Source organism: Lipotes vexillifer, unplaced genomic scaffold (assembly GCF_000442215.2).
Source record: "Lipotes vexillifer unplaced genomic scaffold, Lipotes_vexillifer_v1.1 scaffold371, whole genome shotgun sequence".
Taxonomy (NCBI): domain Eukaryota; kingdom Metazoa; phylum Chordata; class Mammalia; order Artiodactyla; family Lipotidae; genus Lipotes; species Lipotes vexillifer.
In genome coordinates this window covers 1-22,327 of record NW_006786304.1, presented here as the reverse complement: position 1 = coordinate 22,327, position 22,327 = coordinate 1, and the positions used below count along the sequence as shown (strand labels likewise).

The window sequence follows — 22,327 nt, the reverse complement described above, 5'->3', positions numbered from 1 at the left end:
CAAATCCCGGGCCTGTCACCTTCCCCAGGCCGAATTCCGCTGTGTAAACCCCCGCGTGGCGCCTTCCTTCTCTGTGCCTTTTTTTCTTTTCGAGTGGAGAACGGCCTTATGAGGCTCTGGATCCCTACGGATGGTTGCCAGGGCTCAAGGGCATCTGAGCTCCTTTCCTTATTTGTAAACAGCATAGACTAATTGGTTCTAAGATAAAGTCTCAGGGGGCGAGGTAATAACAATAGTTAACATTTAGATCCCGGCACAATCTTAAGGGTTTTGTATATATTACTTTGTTTAATCTCCAGAATAACCTATGAGGCAGATGAACCATTATCGCCCCCATTTTACGGATGAAGCAACTGAGGCACAGCTATGTAGCTTACCCAAGATTAATGATTCTGAGCCTGTCCTTCTAGGGTTCTAATAATGTATGTTTCTAACATTTCTCGCACGTAAATGTTCTGTGCTCCCAACCTCGACATTCCGAAAACTCTGATTTCCAAGATTCTAGGGTTGGAACATTGACAGGTCAAAAGTTCTGAGATTGGAAAGTCTTGTGTGCCGAATCTGCCACTGACGGGTATAACTTTTCTTTTTTAAGAAAACTAGATTTTTAAAAAATTCAACAAGTTAAAAATGATACTCAGATTTTAAAAGTATTCCTAGGCGGCCGGGAAAGGTATTTCGCCTAGGGCTAGAGCCCCAAACCTACAACCTGGGGCGGACCGGAATCTGCAGGAGAGGGAGGAGCCATTTATCCTTTACCAAGATACTAGCCTTCCCGCCCCTTTGCGGCTCCAGACACCCTACCAAGATGGCGGTCGCCGGAAGTAGGTCACGGGAGGGGCGGGATTTCGGCGCGCGCATGCCCCAAACCGGATTTCCGGGCGCCGGAGAAGAAGTTCTTCCTTTCACAAGATGGCGGTGGGGAGCGGTGGAGGTGGTGGCGGCGGCCAGTGCTCGAAAAGCGCGGCCGATTCCGGCTTCCTGGGGCTGCGGCCCACTTCGGTGGACCCGGCGCTGAGGCGGCGGCGGCGAGGCCCAAGAAATAAGAAGCGGGGCTGGCGGCGGCTCGCTCAGGAGCCGCTGGGATTGGAGGTCGATCAGTTCCTGGAGGACGTGCGGCTGCAGGAGCGCACGAGCGGGTGAGTGCGGCGGGACTGCGGACAGGTGGGCCACGTTCTCTGTGGCGGGGTGCGAGGCCGAGCTGCCTGAGGGGACTTCCGGGGGCCTGGGAGCCCCTGTGTGGCACCGCTGGGGAAGCCGAGGGGTTGGACTGGGAACTCCGGGTGACGGCCTGGGGGACTTGGTAGGGTCACCGGGTACAAGACGGCCAGTTAAATTAGAAGCCAGGTAAACCACAAACACTTTACTGATGTCAGTACGTATCACGCACCCAGCCTAGTTGAGTGCGTTTTAAGTAGTAAACTTTGCAAACTGGAGGGAGGAGCTCTGGCCTGGAGGGGTCCCAGGCGGGAAGCTCGTACTTGAATGAGCATAACAGGAAAGCTGAGCCCAAAGAGCTGAAACCTGCTCCTTTCTTAGCTTCGTGTTCCTCTCCCCAACATGTATGGCTGACTTTCTGAATTTCTGTCTTCCAGTGGCTTGATATCAGAGGCCCCCGATGAGAAACTCTTCTTTGTGGACACTGGCTCCACGAATAAAGGTGAGGAAGGGTTTTTGTGGCGGGTGTATGGCGATGATTAGTCCTTATTGAGGCTCCCTCAGCCTCTAAAAGCCTCTGAGTTAATGACGTGGCTTGGGTGGAAAACACCTGCCAAAAAAAGGTATTTACCATATAAGCAAGAGACCCTGGAATGAACAGAAAGCAAGTTAGGGACTAACGTATTTTTTCTTCTGAGGTTTCAGAGAGGTCTCAAGGCCCAGAGAATCCAGTCGGGATCTGCCTTGTTGAGCAGATAATCATAAGTCAGGAGGTCTCCGTTAATTTGCAGAAAACCAAGTCAAGGACTTGCTGTAGGGAATCATACCTGTTTCACTCAATAGGATGTTTGTTCTTTAACGAGAACAGAAGGATCCACTTGAATAAGAGACTCCTCTTGACCCGCTTGCTTTCATCTGCCAAAATGCAGGGTCGGGACCTTCTAAAACGAGTTGAGGAGAAGCAAGTCAGGGTCTGCCTCCGTGAGTAATGAGGTTTACTGTCAATACCTGGAAAAACGGATGAAGAATAAGCGACTCGTTTTAAGGAGGGGCTAGAAAAGCGAAGGGGTCCGTGTTAACTGGAAGGCCGATAGCTTTAATGAGCAAAGCGTCAGGTTACTATAACAGCAGGGTGGCCTTTGTGAGCACGTATGAGATCAGTCAAGGGATCTGGTCTAAGGGACGTGAAGGAACCTCTTGGGGGAGAGCGGTCTTCGAGTGAGCGGGTAAGGAGGGGGTATTAAAGAGGTCGACTTTCACAGGAGTCAGGAGACCTGCTCTGTGAACAGAAGAGTGAAGGCAGGGAGCTGCCCTGGTGAACAGGCGAGGAGGTAGTTACAGATTCTGCTTTAGATTAAAAACAAAAAACAAAAAAAAAAAAGCAGAAGGATAACAGCGATTGTGCGCTTTCGCGGGTGATCACTGTGCTGTGGAGTCGGAATACAGTGGACCCTTGAACGATGCAGGGGTCAGGGGCGCTGACGTTCCATGGGGTCGAAAATCCACGTGTAATTTGTAGTTGGCCCTCCATACCTTGGTTCCACATCTGTGGATTCAACTAACTGCACATCGTGTGTTCCTGTAGTCTTTGCTATTGAAACAAATCTTGGTATAAGTGGACTCTCGCAGTTCAAACCCATGTTGTTCAATGGTCAGCTGTAATTATTGGGTTGGCCAAAAAGTTTGTTTGGGTTTTTCCGTAAGATGTTTGGCAAACCCCGAACGACCTTTTTGGTCAACCTAGTACATCTCCGCCTGATCCTGTGAGGCGGGCATTAAACCTCATTTTGGCAACACAGAGGAGGAAAGTCACTTTCATGAGGTCCCTTAGCAAATGGAAGGATGCGGATTCTATCCTAATATGTTTTGTTCTAGAGTCCTGTTTACTATTAGGCTTTAGAAGTAAAAGCAGAAAATTCTGCAGTGCTAAGAATCGGCTGTCTTGGGTCCTGAGTCCAACTCCCTGGGCCTCATGTCGCCTGACCACCTGCTTTCTTCCTTGTTAGCGTTAGTGGTTCTGTGGCCTCTTCCCTGTTGCCTCTGGAAGCCCCTTGTCTGCAGGGCTGTGGGTCTGACTCCTCTGTGTCCCCAGCACAGGGCTGCCTCCAGCTGGCCCAGGAAATGGGTGTCGTGTGGGGAGTCACAGCTTGGGCACCCTGGGCCCTGCCCTTGTGGGGGCCTCTTTCCTCAGGTGGGAGCCTGGGGTCAGCCTGGGCCCTCCAGGTCTGTACTGAGATGCAGGTCTCCAGGGGAGCCGGAACGAGGGGAGTGGGAAGTTGGTCTTGGGTGGTGAGGAGGCCTGAGGCCTTAATTCTTTCCTTTCTCCCACCCCCAGAGCCGAACAAGAAGAGGACCAAAGGTCAGAAGAGGTCGCTGCTTCTCAAGAAACCCCTTCGGATCGACCTCATCCTAGAGAATACGTCCAAGGTCCCTGCACCCAAAGAGTGAGTGTCCCACCACCCCCAGACCCTCCTTCCCCTTTGGTTCTGGCCTCACGCCCTTCTGTGCAGGCCCTACTCACTTCCTGACCCTAAAGGAATTCTGGGGAGGAAGGGTGATAGGCGAAGGGCACTGGAGGGGAGGATGGGGTTGGATTTGCGCTTTGGAGAGCGGATTGGAGGCAGTGAGGCTGGGGCCAGGGTGCTGTGGCTGGGCAGGCGAGGATGGGCCTGGACGTGGCCGAGGGCTCTGGGGTTGGAAGGGAGGGCTGGGTGGGCAGCCACGGCCAGGGGATGGGTCAGGCAGGGCTTAGTGACTGACCCATGAAGTGGGGGTGGGGCGTGGATGGCTAATGGGGCGGACAGTGGAGCGATGCTGAGGTTGGTTGTGAAATGGTGTGTTAGGTCCCTGGGAGACATCCAGGGCAGGGGCCCCAGGGGCTGTTGTGTTGTCAGGTCTGGGGCTCAGGAGAGAGGCCTGGGCTGGGGGCAGGCATGGGGAGGTGGTCTCTGAAGCTGCTGGATGGAGTGAGGAGGCCCCCTGTGGAGGGAGGAGGTGCTGGGATGCCTGGCGGGGGCAGGGGGAGCCCGTCTCACCCACTGCGCCTGTGCCGCTTCTCCCCGGCCCAGCATCCGCGCCCACCAGGTCCCCAATGCCAGGAAGCTCAAGCGGAAGGAGCAGCTATGGGAGAGGCTGGCAGAGCAGGGCGAGTTGCCCCGGGAGGTGCGCAGAGCTCAGGCCCGGCTCCTCCACCCTCCTGTGGCCAAAGCCAAGCCCGGGCCGCAGGACACGGCTGAGCGGCCCTTCTACGACCTCTGGGTCAAAGACAGTGAGTGTCCCAGCTGCGGCGTGCCGTGTCTAAGGGGGGCGCCCTGCGGGGGCGCTTTGAGGATCTTCAGCAGAGTCAGGAGTCTTGAAGTGGCACCGTTTTCCTGCTTGCGCTCCCCTTTGCCAAGTGGGCCGGCTCCTGCCCCTCTGCCTGTGGTCTCCTCTGCCTTCTGGACCCTGTCCACATGCTTTTTTGCCTGGCATTTGAAGCCCTCTGGGGTCTGAGAGTCAGTCCTTCCTGGGCCATCTTGCAGTCAGTGCTTCGGTGCCATCTTAAGAGAGCAGGGCTGGGAGGGAGCCCCTCGGGGCCCCGATGTTCCCCCAGCAGCCGCCCCTCGCTGCCTCCGCAGACCCTCTGGACCGGCCCTTGGAGCGCCAGGACCCTTTTTTCCTGGAGCAGACCAAGAAGAAAGGTGTGAAGGTGAGAATTCGTCAGAAGGGCGTCCTGGGGGGTAGGGGTCAGAGCGCGGGGCTGGGGAGCGTTCAGGCCGTAGAGCCTCAGCGTCAGAGCCTGACCGTCCTGTGACCGGGAGCCCGCTTGCTGGAGCCAGGCAGGCAGTGCCGCCTCCAGGGCACAGAGCAGTGGTGGCAGGTCGGTGGGACAGTGCTTCAGGGAGATGAGGGAAACCTTCACTGGAAAGTAAGATGGTACTAAGGGGCAGGAGACCTGGTGTAGCGAGCGAGCCTGCAGAGATGGGAGGGCAGAGCCTCCAGCGAGGGCGGGGCTGTAGGGCGAGGAGGCCCGCTGGTGGGGGGGGGGGGGGAGAAGCTGCGGGAGCCCACTTCCGGCTGTGGGCTTTTATCCTAAGTGTTTTTGCACACGGGAGCGGTGGGATTGTGGGATGCTCTGAGGAGGTGGGACAGGTAGGGGCGGGCACCCCAGCACGGGGCGGGTGGGGGGGGGGTGGGAGAAGCTGCGGGAGCCCACTTCCGGCTGTGGGCTTTTATCCTAAGTGTTTTTGCACACGGGAGCGGTGGGATTGTGGGATGCTCTGAGGAGGTGGGACAGGTAGGGGCGGGCACCCCAGCACGGGGGTGAAGGGGGTGACCCAAGGCAAGTCCTCGGGCAGAAGCACCCAGCCTGGCGGGCAGTTGGCTGTGGGGAGGGGCAGGGGGCGTCAGGGGCGACCCCCAGGCTTCTGCTGTAGACGGGGGGCCTTTGCTGGGGTGGAGGCCAGCTGGGCAGGGACGTGGCAAGTCCGGACGGGGAGATGCTGCTCAGAGCTGAGCGTGCACTCGGGTCCCTTGGGGGTTTGTTAAAGTGCAGCTTCTGGTTAGCGGGTTTCAGGTGAGCCCGTGGCCCTGCGTTTCTCCCAAGCTCCCGGGGGCGCAGGGCTACACTCTGAGTGTCTGTCAGCCCTTGTCTGCGGTGTCCTGCGCTGACAGACACAGAACCTCATGCCCTCTGCCGAGCACAGTTGCCGATCTCAGTGATGGCCTGATGACCGTACCATACGGTTTTGCAAGTCTCACCCCTCCCCACTGCTCTGGCGACAGGGACCCTACTCAGGAAAAGACAAGCGGAGTCCCTGCGTGCTCGTCCTGGGGTTGCCGCACCCACGGTACCAGCTGTCTATCGTTCCAGCTGCTGCAGGCACCTCCCAGCTTGAAGGCCGTGCGCCATGCTGAGGCCTCTGCCGCCTCCCGGGCCCGGGTCCCAGCACTTGTGGGAGCTTGAGTCGTGGCGCTCCCAGGCCTTAGCCTGCCTTGGTCTTGTCCTCCTCCAGCGGCCGCAGCGTCTGCACACCAAGCCCTCCAAGGCGCCTGCCGTGGAGGTGATGCCCGCAGGAGCTTCCTACAACCCAACCTTTGAGGACCACCAGGTATGCCGCCCCGCCGGGCCTCTCACTCGGTGCTTGGCCACTTGGTCGGCATGCCCTCCCAGGGCTCGTGGTCCAGTCGGGGAGACAGACCTGTTCCCGCACAGTGATGACCCAGAGTGGGCAGGGCTGGGATGGAAGGGCACAGGGGGCATCAGACCCAGCCTTGGGAGTCAGGGAGGGCTTGCTGGAGAATGGGGCATCAGAGCTGAGACTGGGGGCAGTTTGTTATGGTAAGAGAGGAAGGAAGGGGGGTGTTCCAGTCGGAGGGAACAGCATGTGCAAAGGCCCAGAGATGGATGAGACAGTGGCACCTTTCAGGAACTCTGTGCGACATAAATGCAAAAGGCTTTCAACTGTTGGCAACAAAACATGTGACCGAGTAAGCTTTGTGCAAGGGTGAAGGTAGTTTAGCAACAGGAAAAGCTGGTGGTAGGAGTCAGTGTTTATTTTATCTCACAGACATCTGTCGGGTACAGATGTCACAAACAGAGAGGGGACAAACCCCCGCCCTCTGGGAGCTCAGGTTCCCGGAGAGAAATTGAGGTCACTGAGTAGACGCAGGTGCTCCTGTGAATGCTGTTCAGCGTTGTTCACCGTGAGACAGACTCTTAGCTGACCAGGGGCAGGGGGCCGTGTCCCTCTCTTGGGGAACAGCATCTACGGGACAAACAGCACCGCGCAAAACGTTGAGAGGACGAGGCCGGCCACAGGCAGAGGAGGCTGCTCGCAGAGGCTGTCGCTCATGGGTAGACGTTGTCTTTTTCTTTTTCTCTCTTTTTTAACATAATCGTTTTATCAGGATATAATTTCCATGTATGTGATTTACCCATCTACAGGACACAATTCAGTGGTGTTCAGTATATGCAGAGTTGTGCGGCCATCACTACAGTCAATTTTAGAACATCTTCGTCACCCCAGAAAGAAAGCTAATGCCCATCAGCCGTCACCCCCCAGTTCCCCAGTTCCCCTGGTCTCGGGCAGCCACCACTTCTTCCTGTCTGTGTGCATGTGCCTGTTCAGGGCACTTCCTAGAAGTGGAACCCTGCAGTGTGTAGAGACCAGACTGTCCTTTAAGAGGACGGGCAGAGCAGACGTGAGGTTAGGGATTAGAAGCCCCCTTTGGCCGGTGCAGGGAGGCCAGGGAGAGGAGGGGGCGCCTGGGCCGTCGAGGGGGCTGGGCTGAGCCCTGGGGTGGAGGTGCAGGTGGGAGGTAAGAGGGCCGGGTCTGTAACTCCCAGGAGAGGCCTCCAGGGCCTGGGTCCTCACCTGCACCCCCGCCCCCTCCCAGACCCTGCTCCGGGCGGCTCACGAGGTGGAGCTGCTGCGGCAGAAGGCAGCAGAGAAGCTGGAGCGGCAGCTGGCCCCACCGGCCTCGGAGCAGGCCGCCACCCAGGTGAGCCCAGGCCCACTCGCCCACCCTCCCCGCCCGCTCCCTGCCTTGCGCCTGACCTGCCCCCTCTCCCCAGGAGTCTGCCTTCCAGGAGATGTGCCAGGGGCTGCTGGAGGAGTCGGATGGGGAAGGAGAGCCCGGCGAGGGCCAGGACGAGGGGCCTGAGGCTGGAGGAGACCAGGCCACGGGAGCAGAGGCCTCGCCCACAGCCGTCCGCCCGGCCTCCGCGGAGAAGAAGACGGAGCGGCGGCGGCGGCGGGAGAGGGCCGCCCGGATGCTGGTGAGCGCCCCGGGCTCCAGTCTGCTCTGCCCGCTCCCGCAGCCTGGTTTCTCCTGCCTGCAGCCTGCGTTTTGGGGGCTGTTTGGGATCCTTGAAACTCCTTTGTCAGCTGAGACCTACCTCCCGGCATCCTCCAGATGCCTCTCTGGGCTCAGAGGATGCAGCGGGGAACACGCCAGATCAGGCCCTGCTGCCCTGGTGGTGATGTTCGGGGGTGGGGGCTGGGGAGGGTTTATGAACCACAGACAGAGAAAAACGGCTAAGGAAGGTCGGTTCACGAAACAAGCACTGGGCTTCCCTGGTGGTGCAGTGGTTAAGAATCCGCCTGCCAGTGCAGGGGACACGGGTTCGAGCCCTGGTCCGGGAAGATCCCACATACTGCAGAGCAACTAAGCCCGTGTGCCACAACTACTAAGCCTGCACTCTAGAGCCCGTGAGCCACAACTGCTGAGCCCACGTGCCACAACTAATGAAGTCCGCGTGCATTGAGCCCATACTCTGCAACAAGAGAAGCCACCGCAATGAGAAGCCCGCACACTGCAGTGAAGAGTAGCCCCCGCTTGCGGCAACTAGAGAAAGCCCGCGCACAGCAGTGAAGACCCAATGCAACCAAAAACAAATAAAATTTTAAAAAAAGGAAAACAAGTGCTGTGGAGAAACAGCTGCCATGACCTGGGAGCAGGTGGAGGAAAGGCCCCCCCGGGGCGAGATGGTGCTCGGCCTTGCCCCTGACCTTGCCCGTCCCCGCAGAGGGTGCAGCAGGCGGCGGTGCGGGCCGCCCGGCTTCGGCACCAGGAGGTCTTCAGGCTGCGCGGGATCAAGGTGCAGGTGGCGCAGCGGCTGGCGGAGCTGGCTCGACAGCGGGAGCGGCGGCAGGCACAGCGGCTGGCAGAGGCGGACAGACCCCGCCGGCTGGGGCGGCTCAAGTGAGGCCTGGGCTGGGGGCTCCCTGGGAGGCTGGGAGGGGTCCAAATCCCCCATCTGGCACTTTCCTATCTTTGCTCAGCCTGGGCCTCTGCTGGGAGACCATACCTTTCCCCCAGAGTTCCGTGTTCTCAACCCCACTGCCCGACCTCTTGTTCCCAAGAGGGGTCTTTGGCCCTGTGTCCTGGGCCCGGCTGACCTCACCCGCACCCCCCCGGACCCCCCGCATTCCCCAGGTATCAGGACCCCGACATTGATGTGCAGCTCAGCTCGGAGCTGTCTGACTCACTCAGGACCCTGAAGGTACTTGTCTGGCTGGGGGGCTGTAGGGGAGATGCCCGTGCCTGGTGATGATACCCATCCTTGCTCCCCATGTCCCCCAGGGACTGTGGGCGACATCATGGCTACCCCCAGGCTGGGCTGGTTGGGCTGATGCCTGGGGGCTGAGGGCACAGGGTCCGTGGGGGTGAGGGGCCGAGTGATGGATAGTTGAAGCCTGGGGCCCTCAGAAGCCCGTTCCTCCTGGCCAGGTCCCATTGTAGCCCCTGGTCTGCAGGCCCCATTCTCAGCGTCTTCAGTCCCAGAGGGGTCTTCCTCGAGCTCAAAATAGACGCTGTTACTCCCCCACTCGGAGCCTGCTGTGGCTCCCCAGTGCCCCCGGGAGGAAGCCCAGCTCCTCACACGGCCACGGACCCTGTGTGGTCTGGCGCGCCTTGGGGCTCCAGCCAGCTGTACTTGTAGTGGGCCGACCGTGCACCCTTCTTCTGACCCCACCTTTGCCCCTGCGCTCCCCTGCCAGCCACACCCATTCCCCCTTCTCCAGCCTCCTTCCTATTGCTTCTTTCAAGCCCAGCTCAGGGCCGGCCCATGGGTCAGGGCCAGGCTGAGCCCCTGGTGTACGTGAGGCCAGACTCGGGGCCTTGGCTAATGCAGGGACTGCGGGGCTGACTCCCCCCCTCCACTGGACCCTGTGGAGCGATCAGGACCCTGGGGTTTCTGCCTGGCACCCGCTGAGGCCTCCCTGTCCGTGTCTTGCAGCCTGAGGGCAACATTCTCCGTGACCGGTTCAAAAGCTTCCAGAGGAGAAACATGATCGAGCCTCGGGAGCGAGCCAAGTGAGACCCGGGGCCTGCCATGCGGGGCGGGCATCGGGAACCTTCCCCTGCCGGATGGGCGCCGGATGGGCCTGGGGTCGCCGACTGCTCTCTCCTTCCTCCCCCAGGTTCAAGCGCAAGTACAGAGTGAAGCTGGTGGAGAAGCGGGCGTTCCGCGAGGTCCGGTGAGTGGCGCTCGCCTTCTCCCCAGTGGTCCCCAGCGGTCCCGGGGCCCCTCCCAGACCCGGCGCTGTAGGCAGTGATGGAGCGCTGCTCCCTCAGCCAGGCCTGGGACAGGGTCAGCCTGCCAGAGCCACCCGACCCCAGAGTCAGGCCAGGAGGGTCCCTGAGGGGAAATGGAAGGGCCCAAACCGGAAGAGGGGGTGTCACGTGGAGGAGGATGTGCCCCCGCCCCCCCGGTCCACCCTCAGCCTCCCCTCTGTCCTCAGGTTGTAGCTGCCTCGAGATGTTGGAGCCCCCGCCCTTCAATAAAGCACCTTCTGACCAACACCTCAGGCCTCGCGTGTGACTTGTCTCCCTCCTGGGGGCAGCTCTGCCTGTCCCCCTCTAGCACACAGGGATGTGGGTACCAGGGCCTTCGTCTCCACCAAAGGCTGGAGGGAAGCCAGGGCGTGGCAGAGGGCCTGTCCGGCAGGGGCAGGGGCAGCCGTCCCGGGAGTGAGCACCTTCTTACAGAAGTAGGCGGAGGGGACCGGCCTGCCGCTGTTGGGTGTGGGAGAGGGGAGGGCTGCACCTGGGTTTCTGGTCGGGGGAGGTGGCCCATTGCACTGCAGTGACGGGGAGGCGGACCTTGACCACAGGCACGTTGACTACAGGCATGTCACATTGTTCAGAGCAGCAGCTGACCGTTAGCTGCGCGCCTATCCTTTTTCGTCAAGCCCTCGACAGCCAGTTTAGGAGGGCTGGAATTACCTATCCCCGCCCCGCCCCCTTTTTCTTAGGCCGCACCTTGTGGCATGTGGCATCTGTTAGCTGACCGGGGATTGAACCTGCGCACCCTGCAGTGGAAGCGCAGAGTCTTAACCACTGGGCAGCCAGGGAAGCCCCCGTCCGTATCCCCTTTTTAAAGGTGAGGAAACTGAAGTCCGTGAAAGGAGGTTGATCCTCCCCTGCCACCCCCACTGTAAAGGACTTTTAAAAACACTTATTCTGCAAGTAATAAAGGACTGTGGTCTCACTAAGTCATTGATACTGTTCATACACATACCAAAGAAACGTGAACATCACCCTTGACCTTTGCCCTCCTTTTTTTTTCCCACCCCCCCTCCCCTTCTATAGAAGGGGAAACAGGCTCCTGAAGAAGTTATTCCCTCAGTGTTACAGGAGGAAGGAGAAACCCAGGGCAGAGAGGGGAGAGAGGTGTTTGGGTTTTTGTTTTGTTTTCTAATATAAATTTATTTATTTACTTTTGGCTGTGTTGGGTCTTCGTTGCTGCGCGTGGGCTTTCTCTAGTTGCGTTGAGCAGGGGCTGCTCTTTGTTGCGGAGCACGAGCTCTACGCGCGCGAGCTTCAGTAGTTGTGGCCCACGGGTTCTAGAGCGCAGGCTCAGTAGTTGTGGTGCACGGGCTTAGTAGCTCCGCAGCGTGTGGGATCTTCCCAGACCAGGGCTCGAACCTGTGTCCCCCGCATTGGCAGGTGGATTCTTAACCACTGCACCACCAGGGAAGCCCTGCCCTCCATTCTAATCCTCTGCAGAGGTAGCCGGCTCTGCAGTTTGCTCTGAAGGGTTCTGTCATGTTTCACATCTGAGTCTGTTAAATTACATATGTATACATTGGAAAATAGAAGTGTTTTAATTTTTCTGTGTCTGAGATAGGATCATAGCATATGTGGTTCTGTAACTTGCCATTTAGTGCATGTTGGGGAATTTATGTCTGTGTAGGGTGCATCCTCTTTCTTTTTCACAGCTGCAAAGAATTCCACTGTATGACCTTGCTGTGATTCCACTCACCCAGGCCCATATTGCTCCTGGTGAAGCTGGAGGGGATACCTGTGTACCTGTGCCGTTTCACATGTGTCTGTAGGACAAGTACCTGCAAGTGAATCTCTGGGCTACAGAGAAAGTGTATCTAAAAGGTCATTTGGATCCAGCCAAAATGTTCTCTGCTTACAGGAGCACCCCCCGCCCCCCCCCACCTTGTTTGCTCATAGCTTTACTATGGTATGGTCTCACTATTTTTATTTTATCGTGCATGGTTACCAGTAAGGTTGAGCACCTTTTCATATGATCACTGGTGGTTTCTTCCATGCTGGTTCAAACCTTTGGACCATTTTCCTCCTGGGCTGTTTTCTTGTTTGTTTATATTAGCTCTTTATTTATTATGGATCTGAAGACTGTCATACATGTCACAGACATTTCTTCCAGGCTCTTCCTTTGACTTTGTGCATGGTATCTTGTCAGGAGTGTCCATTGCTTTTAGTTTTCTGTTAGTCTTCCTCTATTTTTTATCATGGCCTTTAGGCAGGTTGCTCCAGCACAAGATGTTTATAAAAATAGAGCAGGCAATTTATAAAACAAATGGCTGAAGGGAGAGACTAACGTCAGAGCCTCCTCCTTCCCCCCACATCACAATTTAAGGAACTGTTCCTGCTGTTCCTCCCCCTCTCCCATCTTAAAAAGGACTGTTGTACAGACAAGAAAACTGCAGTGTGCGTGTGTGTATAGGGGAGGGGGCAGAGGATGGTAAGTTGAGGTGCAAATGGAAGCCACGTAGTGTCTGCTAAAGCCTTAAGCCCCAGCCTTTGACCCAGTAACTTCATCCTGGGAAGGGAGTCTGAAGGAAGCTGCTGGAAAAAGGGAGGAAACTCTTAATGTCCAGAGATGGCCAGCAGAGCATCTGTCAAATTCTGGGATACCCGGGGGATGGAGTGGTCCCAGCTACCCGAGGGCAGATTCTGCCAGCCGGGGCATTAGGCAGAGTCCTCAGGAAGTTCTTGCTGTTTAATGTCCTGGGGAAATGCGTCTGTTCTCCTGTGTGCAAAAAAACACTGGGTAGCAGCAAAGACAGGTTTGTGGGTTTCCCTGCATGTAAATTACATTTCACTTCTGATTTTTACATTAAAAGAAAAAAGTTTTAAATGCTGAACTCTAGGTAAAGATTTGCAAGCTGCAGTGGTGCCCTGATGTCTGCAACTTGTTTTTGAAATGCATAAAATAAAGGGGATGAACAGACAGACAAGTTCAGGGAAATGTTAACGGTAGAATCTGGGTGCTGGTGCATATGGGTGCTCCCAGGAAAACTCGCTTGCCTTTACTGTTTGAAAATCTTGCTAATAATTATTGGGGAAAAGCACATTGGGATTTAGCGTGATGCTGATGGAGCCTTAAGGTTCAAAGTCAATTAACTTGCACTGGTCCCTTCCAAGGTCCTACACCTCCTTTCAAACTTGTAACTTAAAATTTTTCCTGTAGCGGGTCCCCCAAATTGTAAAAGTTTCAGACAACACAAAACCTGAATCTTCCCAATTGTGGTATTAAAAAAAGTGAATTACCTACCAGTTGAGTGATGCCTGAATAAATGATAGTGCATCTATACTGCAGAGGGAGCTAGAGCTGGTTATTTAAAGGCTGGAGGCCATCTGTAGGCAGCAGCCTTAAATTGTGGTTAAGAGCATGGACTTGGGAGCTAGAGTCTTGATTTCCAATCCCAGCTCCGTTACATACTAGCTGTGTGACCTCGTGAAGGTTACTTCACCTCTCTGTGTCCCAGAGTCCCCATCTGCAAAATGGACATAACGATAGTACCTACTTCGTTTGGTTATTCCAAGGGTGGGTTCTGCACACAGAAGTGCTTAGGACAGGGGCCTGGCACAGAGTAAGCCCTAGATGAGTGTATTGTAATGTTAGGGAAAAACAAAAATGGGAAAAAAAAAAGTGTGGAAACTTGCAATCTGTGCCAAAGACTCCTCACACATGCTCCTTTGACCCACTGATTGCACTCTTGGGAACGTGCCTGAAGGAAATGGCCGGAAATTTGGGGAAAAGCATAATGCAGAGGCAGGTCAGTCAGAGTGCTGTGTAGAATGGAAGGAAGCATGGTAATGGCCGTGGGGTGGGCCTGGCCACTCGGGGGAGGGAGGCCTCTGCGGCCACTAACCCAGGGGTCGGAAGCATGTGTAATAACTGGAATGTGTTTATGTTCTGCTCTTTTGTGGAGTAAAGCAAACAGGATCTGCCCCCATCCATGCTGGGGTTCATTGAACTAATCCTGTGCCCAGAGTCTCCTGGGTGGGGGATTCCAGGGGATGCTTTTCCCATCTTCAGCCTTTTTCCAGCTTTTCCAAACTTTTTTAAAAATAGGAATTCAAAATGTGGACATAGATGCCTTGATGTGCTGTTTGGAAGATTAGAAACAGAAACAGTCCAAATATAGACAATGGGAAATGGGTTTTTATAAGAGATGTCTACACAATGGGATATTTCATCACCATTTAAGGAAAAAAACAGCTTTGGGGAGAATATTTTTTGGGAGGAAGGAGGAATTTTTAATGATAGGGGGAAATACTTATGGTCTGTCAGAGAACTGTTAAATAGGGAAAGGATTATGACTCTTGACTAGTTTAAAAATGTAAATAAACACATAGGCAGAGAAAGGCATTTCGGAAGATGTACACCAGGGTTACCAGGGACTACGCTCGGATGGTGAATGATGCTAGATTTGTATCTTCCTCCTTAAATCTGCTTTTATGTATCTTCTCCACTTCACTGGGGTAAACCCTGAGTGGGCTTCGCCAACCTCCACCCACCCTCCTTACAGCAGGGGCTGGAGGCAGCAACTGCATTTCCCAGACGGCCTCGCAGCTGGATTCTAGGTGTAGAACAGGCCCCAGGGGTTAGAGTCCCTCCAGAGACATGGACGGCAGAAGTGACCCCAGGGTCACAGCCAGTACTGGGCGTTCTTGAAGCCCAGAGGTTCCCTGGAAGAAGGGTTCTGTGCAGCCATCCTGGGCATTATCCCTAGAGCCCAGCCTAGGGCCCAGCCTAGAGCCTGCTGCCCCAGACTCCCTTGGTTTTGTAAGCACCTGATTCCCTGTATTAAATCCCTTCCTATTTAAAACACCTGGAGTGGTTTCTCGTTAGGCTCTGATCCCTGCCCAAGATGCATTGTTTTTTTTTTTGTTTTTGTTTTTGTTTTTGTTTTTTGCGGTGCGCGGGCCTCTCACTGTTGTGGCCTCTCCCGCTGCAGAGCACAGGCTCCGGAAGCGCAGGCCCAGTGGCCATGGCTCACGGGCCCAACCGCTCCGCGGCATGTGGGATCTTCCCGGACCGGGGCACGAACCCGTGTCCCCTGCATCGGCAGGCGGACTCTCAACCACTGCGCCACCAGGGAAGCCCAGATGCATTGTTTTTATGCTCAGGAAAGTAATTTTTTTAATTCTAAGAGCTTTCCGAGGTCTGCAAGAAACTAAGCCATTTCTGTGACATGTTTGCTGTGTTCATTTGCCATCCAAAGAGATGTTGGCCCAGAGAGGGCAAGGGGCTTACCCAAGACCACACAGTTGCTAAGAGTCAGGGGCCAGGCAGAACTTTGTCCATTCCACTTAAAGAGCCCAGCCTTCCATGAATGAGGCAGGAGCACAGATAGATAGATGGCTGAGGACACCTCCAACCCTTTGCGCTCACCTGCCCCACAAGTTCATGGTGGGGGGGGGAGGGGGGAATTGACCTATGGTCTAAAATCCTCCTGTGACCCCAACTCTAGAGTGACACATGGCCCCCAGGCCAAAAACCTGGCAACATCATGGATTCCTCCCTTTCCTTTAATGATAATGTCATTTAAACAGTTAATACTTGTTCCATAATTAGAAGGCTGTCTCTGTCCCACGTCCTTGTTCTGGTCCCAGTGTGACAGGCGTTATTGTGCTCCTCCCACCTCTTTTTTTCCTTACCATTGAGGAATCTGAAGCACAGACAAGGGAAGTGACTTGTCCAGATTTGAGATTCTACCCAGGTCATGTCCATTCTCCCTTCGAAAGAGCTCTTGCATTTGTCCCCACCCCCACTTACCCACCCAGGTGCTAACTCCAAAATACTGAGTCCTCTCCTAGTAATTGACATTTGAGCAGAGACTGGAATAAAACAAGGGAGGCGGCCATGAAGATATGACAGGAAAAAATTGTTTCCAGGTGGAGAGAACAGCCAGTGCAAAGGCCCTGGGGTTGGGAGCCTCAGGAAGGGCAAAGAGACCTGGGTGCCTGCAGCCAAGTGAACCAAAGAGAGAATGTGGGATGTGAGGCCCGTGATGCAACCTGAGACGGCGTCATGCAGTGCCATTCAGACCATGTGAGGAGAGAGAGTCCCTCTGGCCGTGGTTGGGGAACAGAGTGTTGGGGGCAAGAGATGAAGCGAGAAAGCAGCTGCAGTAGTCCAGGTGGGAGATGACGGCGCTGGACTAGGGTGGAATCAGTGGAGGGGAGAAGCAGTCAGATTCTGGATCCGTTTTGAAGGTGGAACGCCCAGATTGGCTGAGACGTTGCACGTGGACACGAGAGGGTGGAGAAAGACCAAGGATGACACCGAGGATATTCTGGGTGGAACATTTGGATGGAGCGGGATGCTCGATGAGGAGATAGGACATAGATGGCTTGGGGAACACAGGTTCCAGGAAGTAAAGCACTAACCTGTTCCTGGCTGGTGGAGAGGAGAGGCAGAGGGAGACAGAGAATGAGAACTGAGCGGATGGAGGGGGAATAGTAAAAAGCTGGTTAACTGAGATGGGGACAACTCAAGTAAAAGGGGGTTTGGGGCAGAGAAATTCATATTGAATTTTGACCAGATCAAGCCTGAGTTGCCTATTAGGCTTGTAAAAGGCAAAGTGGCAGAAGTGGCTGGACCTAGGAGTTCAGAGGCCCAGTCAGGGAGAGACTGGGGCGGTCAGCAAGTGGGTATTGGTGGCATTTGAGGCAGAGGGAGCTAAGTAAACAAAAGCAGGAGAGGAGAGAGGGGGATGGGAGAGGGAGGGAAGGAGGCGTGGAAGCGGGCGGGGATCAGCAAAAGCGGCCAGGCCAGAGAGGTGGGAGAGAATCTGGACTGCAAAGGAACCACTCCCACGAGGCTGGACTTGCCCCAGCAGGGAGGAGGGTTGGCCGGGAGGTCGGGTCCAGGATGGATCTCTGAGAACTGTCCTGGGGATCCAGGGCGGGGATGCCCCTGGTGACCATGCCTGGAGCGGTCTCGTGGCGCCGCCCGCGGTCCTACGTGAACATTAACGTCCCCCTCTCCCAGAGTGTCGGGTGCGGACCGTCAGATGCAGGATCTCGGAAGTTCTAGGCCCTAGCGAGTAGAGATGCTGGAGAGACGGTGGCCGCCAGGGGGGCGCAGAAAGCCCACACTCGGAACCAGCTGGCCTGGAGAATCCCAGGTGACCCTAACTCCCCCTCACCCTTACTCAAGACCCCTCAAAGGACCCCATAAAAGCTAGACCCCCACCCCACCCCAGGCGAGGGGCAACGCTTTCTGAATGGGTGGAGCAGATCGGAGGCGGGAGTCAGCAGTGGTCCTCGACATGGAGAGGTGATGGAAGAGCGAGGGCCAGAGGGACCATAGGAGAGACAGGGATCCTGCCATGAAGGGCGTGTGTAGATCCCGGTGGGGGCGAGGGCAGGAGGGGCAGAGACAGTTACTCAAAGGTTCTTGTCATTTTGCTGTAGGCAAGGCGTGTCAGGCCTCACCTCTGACTACTCCCCTGTCCCACCTGCCCTGTACCTTCCCCCATTTTCCAGGCAGAGACTTTACCCAGAACCCCTAGGGGCTGGCAGGCATCATTCCAGCCCATCCATCCATCACTGGATCCATCTATTCATCTATCAATCCATCCATTTCCATCCACTTATCTGTCCATTGGTCCATCCATTTATCCATGCAACCAAACATAAGGAGTGCATGCTGAACGGAGCCCGCGTTTCCGCAGAGCTGGGACACCTGGCTCGGGGTCTCTTCCCTCCGCTGTCATGGAACTGCCCCGGAGCCCAAGGGGAGGGCGGCCTCACTGAGGCTGCCAGCTCTGGAGGGGCCCCGGCGGCCGAAGTTGCGACAGTCGTGGGGACGGCGGGCCAGTTGTTTCAACAAGTAACTTAAAGACAAAATGGAAAAACAAGGTTTGTGCCTGAGATCATGTGGATGTGAAACCAGGGATGGCCGCCTTGTGCCAGCCGTGTGGATGAAAGGCTCTAGGTGCTGCAGCCAGGAGTCAGTGCTGAGCCTCTGAGGTGGGAGAGCCAACTTCAGGACACTGGTCCACAAGAGACCTCCCAGCTCCACGTAATATCAAACGGCGAAAATCTCCCAGAGATCTCCATCTCAACGCCAGCACCCAGCTTCACTCAACGACCAGCAAGCCACAGTGCTGGACACCCTATGCCAAACAACTAGCAAGACAGGAACACAACCCCATCCATTGGCAGAGAGGCTGCCTAAAATCATAATAAGGCCACAGACACCCCAAAACACACCACCAGATGTGGATCTGCCCACCAGAAAGACAAGATCCAGCCTCATCCACCAGAACACAGGCACCAGTCCCCTCCACCAAGAAGCCTACAAAACCCACTGAAACAACTTTAGCCACTGGGGACAGACCAAAAACAACGGGAACTATGAACCTGCAGCCTGCAAAAAGGAGACCCCAAACACAGTAAGATAAGCCAAATGAGAAGACAGAAAAACACACAGCAGATGAAGGAGCAACGTAAAAACCCACCAGACCTAACAAATGAAGAGAAAATAGGCAGTCTACCTGAAAAAGAATTCAGAATAATGATAGTAAAGATGATCCAAAATCTTGGAAATAGAATAGAGAAAATGCAAGAAACATTTAACAAGGACCTAGAAGAACTAAAGATGAAACAAGCAATGATGAACAACACAATAAATGAAATTGAAAATACTCTAGATGGGATCAATAGCGGAATAACTGAGGCAGAAGAACGGATAAGTGACCTGGAAGATAAAATAGTGGAAATAACTACTGCAGAGCAGAATAAAGAGAAAAGAATGAAAAGAACTGAGGACAGTCTCAGAGACCTCTGGGACAACATTAAACGCACCAACATTCGAATTATAGGGGTTCCAGAAGAAGAGAAAAAGAAAGGGACTGAGAAAATATTTGAAGAGATTATAGTTGAAAACTTCCCTAATATGGGAAAGGAAATAGTGAATCAAGTCCAGGAAGCACAGAGAGTCCCATACAGGATAAATCCAAGGAGAAACACGCCAAGACACATATTAATCAAACTGTCAAAAGTTAAATACAAAGAAAACATATTAAAAGCAGCAAGGGAAAAACAACAAATAACACACAACGGAATCCCCATAAGGTTAACAGCTGATCTTTCAGCAGAAACTCTGCAAGCCAGAAGGGACTGGCAGGACATATTTAAAGTGATGAAGGAGAAAAACCTACAACCAAGATTACTCTACCCAGGAAGGATCTCATTCAGATTTGAGGGAAAAATTAAAACCTTTACAGATAAGCAAAAGCTGAGAGAGTTCAGCACCACCAAACCAGCTTTACAACAAATGCTAAAGGACTTTCTCTAGGCAAGAAACACAACGGAAGGAAAAGACGTACAATAACAAACCCAAAACAATTAAGAAAATGGGAATAGGAACATACATATTGATTATCACCTTGAATGTAAATGGATTAAATGCTCCCACCAAAAGACACAGACTGGCTGAATGGATACAAAAACAAGACCCATATATATGCTGTCTACAAGAGACCCACTTCAGACCTAGAGACACATACAGACTGAAAGTGAAGGGATGGAAAAAGATATTCCATGCAAATGGAAACCAAAAGAAAGCTGGAGTAGCAATTCTCCTATCAGACAAAATAGACTTTAAAATAAAGACAATTAGAAGAGACAAAGAAGGACACTACATAATGATCAAGGGATCGATCCAAGAAGAAGATATAACAATTGTAAATATTTATGCACCCAACATAGGAGCCCCTCAATACATAAGGCAAATACTAACGGCCATAAAAGGGGAAATCGACAGTAACACATTCATTGTAGGGGACTTTAACACCCCACTTTCACCAAAGGACAGATCATCCAAAATGAAAATAAATAAGGAAACCCAAGCTTTAAATGATACATTAAACAAGATGGACTTAATTGATATTTATAGGACATTCCATCCAAAAACAACAGAATACACATTTTTCTCAAGTGCTCATGGACCATTCTCCAGGATAGATCATATCTTGGGTCACAAATTAAGCCTTGGTAAATTTAAGAAAATTGAAATTGTATCAAGTATCTTTTCCGACCACAACGCTATGAGACTAGATATCAATTACAGGAAAAGATCTGTAAAAAATACAAACACATGGAGGCTAAACAATACACTACTTAATAACGAAGTGATCACTGAAGAAATCAAAGAGGAAACAAAAAAGTACCTAGAAACAAATGACGATGGAGACACGACGACCCAAAACCTATGGGATGCAGCAAAAGCAGTTCTAAGAGGGAAGTTTATAGCAATACAATCCTACCTTAAGAAACAGGAAACATCTCGAATAAACAACCTAAACTTGCACCTAAAGCAGAAGAACAAAAAAACCCCAGAGTTAGCAGAAGGAAAGAAATCATAAAAATCAGATCAGAAATAAATGAAAAAGAAATGAAGGAAACAATAGCAAAGATCAATAAAACTAAAAGCTGGTTCTTTGGGAAGATAAACAAAATTGATAAAGCATTAGCCAGACTCATCAAGAAAAACAGGGAGAAGACTCAAATCAATAGAATTAGAAATGAAAAAGGAGAAGTAACAACTGACACTGCAGAAATACAAAAAATCATGAGGGATTACTACAAGCAACTCTATGACGATAAAATGGACAACCTGGAAGAAATGGACAAATTCTTAGAAAAGCACAACTTGCCAAGACTGAATCTGGAAGAAATAGAAAATATGAACAGACCAATCACAAGCACTGAAATTGAAACTGTGATTAAAAATCTTCCAACAAACAAAAGCTCAGGACCAGATGGCTTCACAGGCGAATTCTATCAAACATTTAGAGAAGAGGTAGCACCTATCCTTCTCAAACTCTTCCAAAATATAGCAGAGGGAGGAACACTCCCAAACTCATTCCAAGAGGCCACCATCCCCCTGATACCAAAACCAGGCAAGGATGTCACAAAGAAAAAACTACAGGCCAATATCACTGATGAACATAGATGCAAAAATCCTCAACAAAATACTAGCAAACAGAATCCAACAGCACATTAAAAGGATCATACACCATGATCAAGTGGAGTTTATTCCAGGAATGCAAGGATTCTTCAATATACGCAAATCAATCAGCGTGATACACCATACTAACAAATTGAAGGAGAAAAACCATATGATCATCTCAATAGATGCAGAGAAAGCTTTTGACAAAATTCAACACCCATTTATGTAAAAACTCTGCAGAAAGTAGGCATAGAGGGAACTTTCCTCAACATAATAAAGGCCATATATGACAAACCCACAGCCAACATCGTCCTCAATGGTAAAAAACTGAAAGCATTTCCACTAAGATCAGGCACAAGACAAGGTTGCCCACTCTCACCACTCTTATTCAGCATAGTTTTGGCAGTTTTAGCCACAGCAATCAGAGAAGAAAAGGAAATAAAAGGAATACAAACCGGAAAAGAAGAAGTAAAGCTGTCACTGTTTGCAGATGACATGATACTATACATAGAGAATCCTAAAGACGCTACCAGAAAACTACTAGAGCTAATCAATGAATTTGGTAAAGTAGCAGGATACAAAATTAATGCACAGAAATCTCTGGCATTCCTATATACTAATGATGAAAAATCTGAAAGTGAAATCAAGAAAACACTCCCATTTACCATTGCAACAAAAAGAATAAAATATCTAGGAATAAACCTACCTAAGGAGACAAAAGACCTGTATGCAGAAAATTATAAGACACTGATGAAAGAAATTAAAGATGATACAAACAGATGGAGAGATATACCATGTTCTTGGATTGGAAGAATCAACATTGTGAAAATGACTCTACTTCCCAAAGCAATCTATAGATTCAATGCAATCCCTATCAAACTACCACTGGCATTTTTCACAGAACTAGAACAAAAAATTTCACAATGTATGGAAACACAAAAGATCCCGAATAGCCAAAGCAATCTTGAGAACGAAAAATGGAGCTGGAGGAATCAGGCTCCCTGACTTCGGACTATACTACAAAGCTACAGTAATCAAGACAGTATGGTACTGGCACAAAAACAGAAATATAGATCAATGGAACAGGACAGAAAGCCCAGAGTTAAACCCACACACATGTGGTCACCTTATCTTTGATAAAGGAGGCAGGAATATACAGTGGAGAAAGGACAGCCT

General features: G+C 52.6%; 1 protein-coding gene across 2 annotated transcripts; it reads left to right on the top strand.

Annotated features, from left to right (window-relative positions):
* The first annotated feature begins 908 nt into the window (after positions 1–908).
* NOP53 (NOP53 ribosome biogenesis factor) lies at positions 909–10,444 on the top strand. 2 transcript variants are annotated; one of them, XM_007458469.1, is made up of 13 exons: positions 909–1,139; positions 1,596–1,660; positions 3,494–3,602; positions 4,227–4,426; positions 4,776–4,846; positions 6,153–6,248; positions 7,537–7,641; positions 7,715–7,918; positions 8,669–8,844; positions 9,079–9,145; positions 9,881–9,957; positions 10,065–10,121; positions 10,386–10,444. In XM_007458469.1, exons 1-13 carry the CDS (start codon positions 913–915, stop codon positions 10,390–10,392), a joined length of 1,461 nt encoding a protein of 486 aa, XP_007458531.1. In that variant the 5' UTR covers positions 909–912; the 3' UTR covers positions 10,393–10,444. The 2 variants fall into 2 exon arrangements, with proteins under 2 accessions (XP_007458531.1, XP_007458532.1); XM_007458470.1 differs by lacking the exon at positions 10,386–10,444 and having other exon boundaries at positions 913–1,139; positions 10,065–10,125.
* The last annotated feature ends 11,883 nt before the right edge of the window (positions 10,445–22,327 follow it).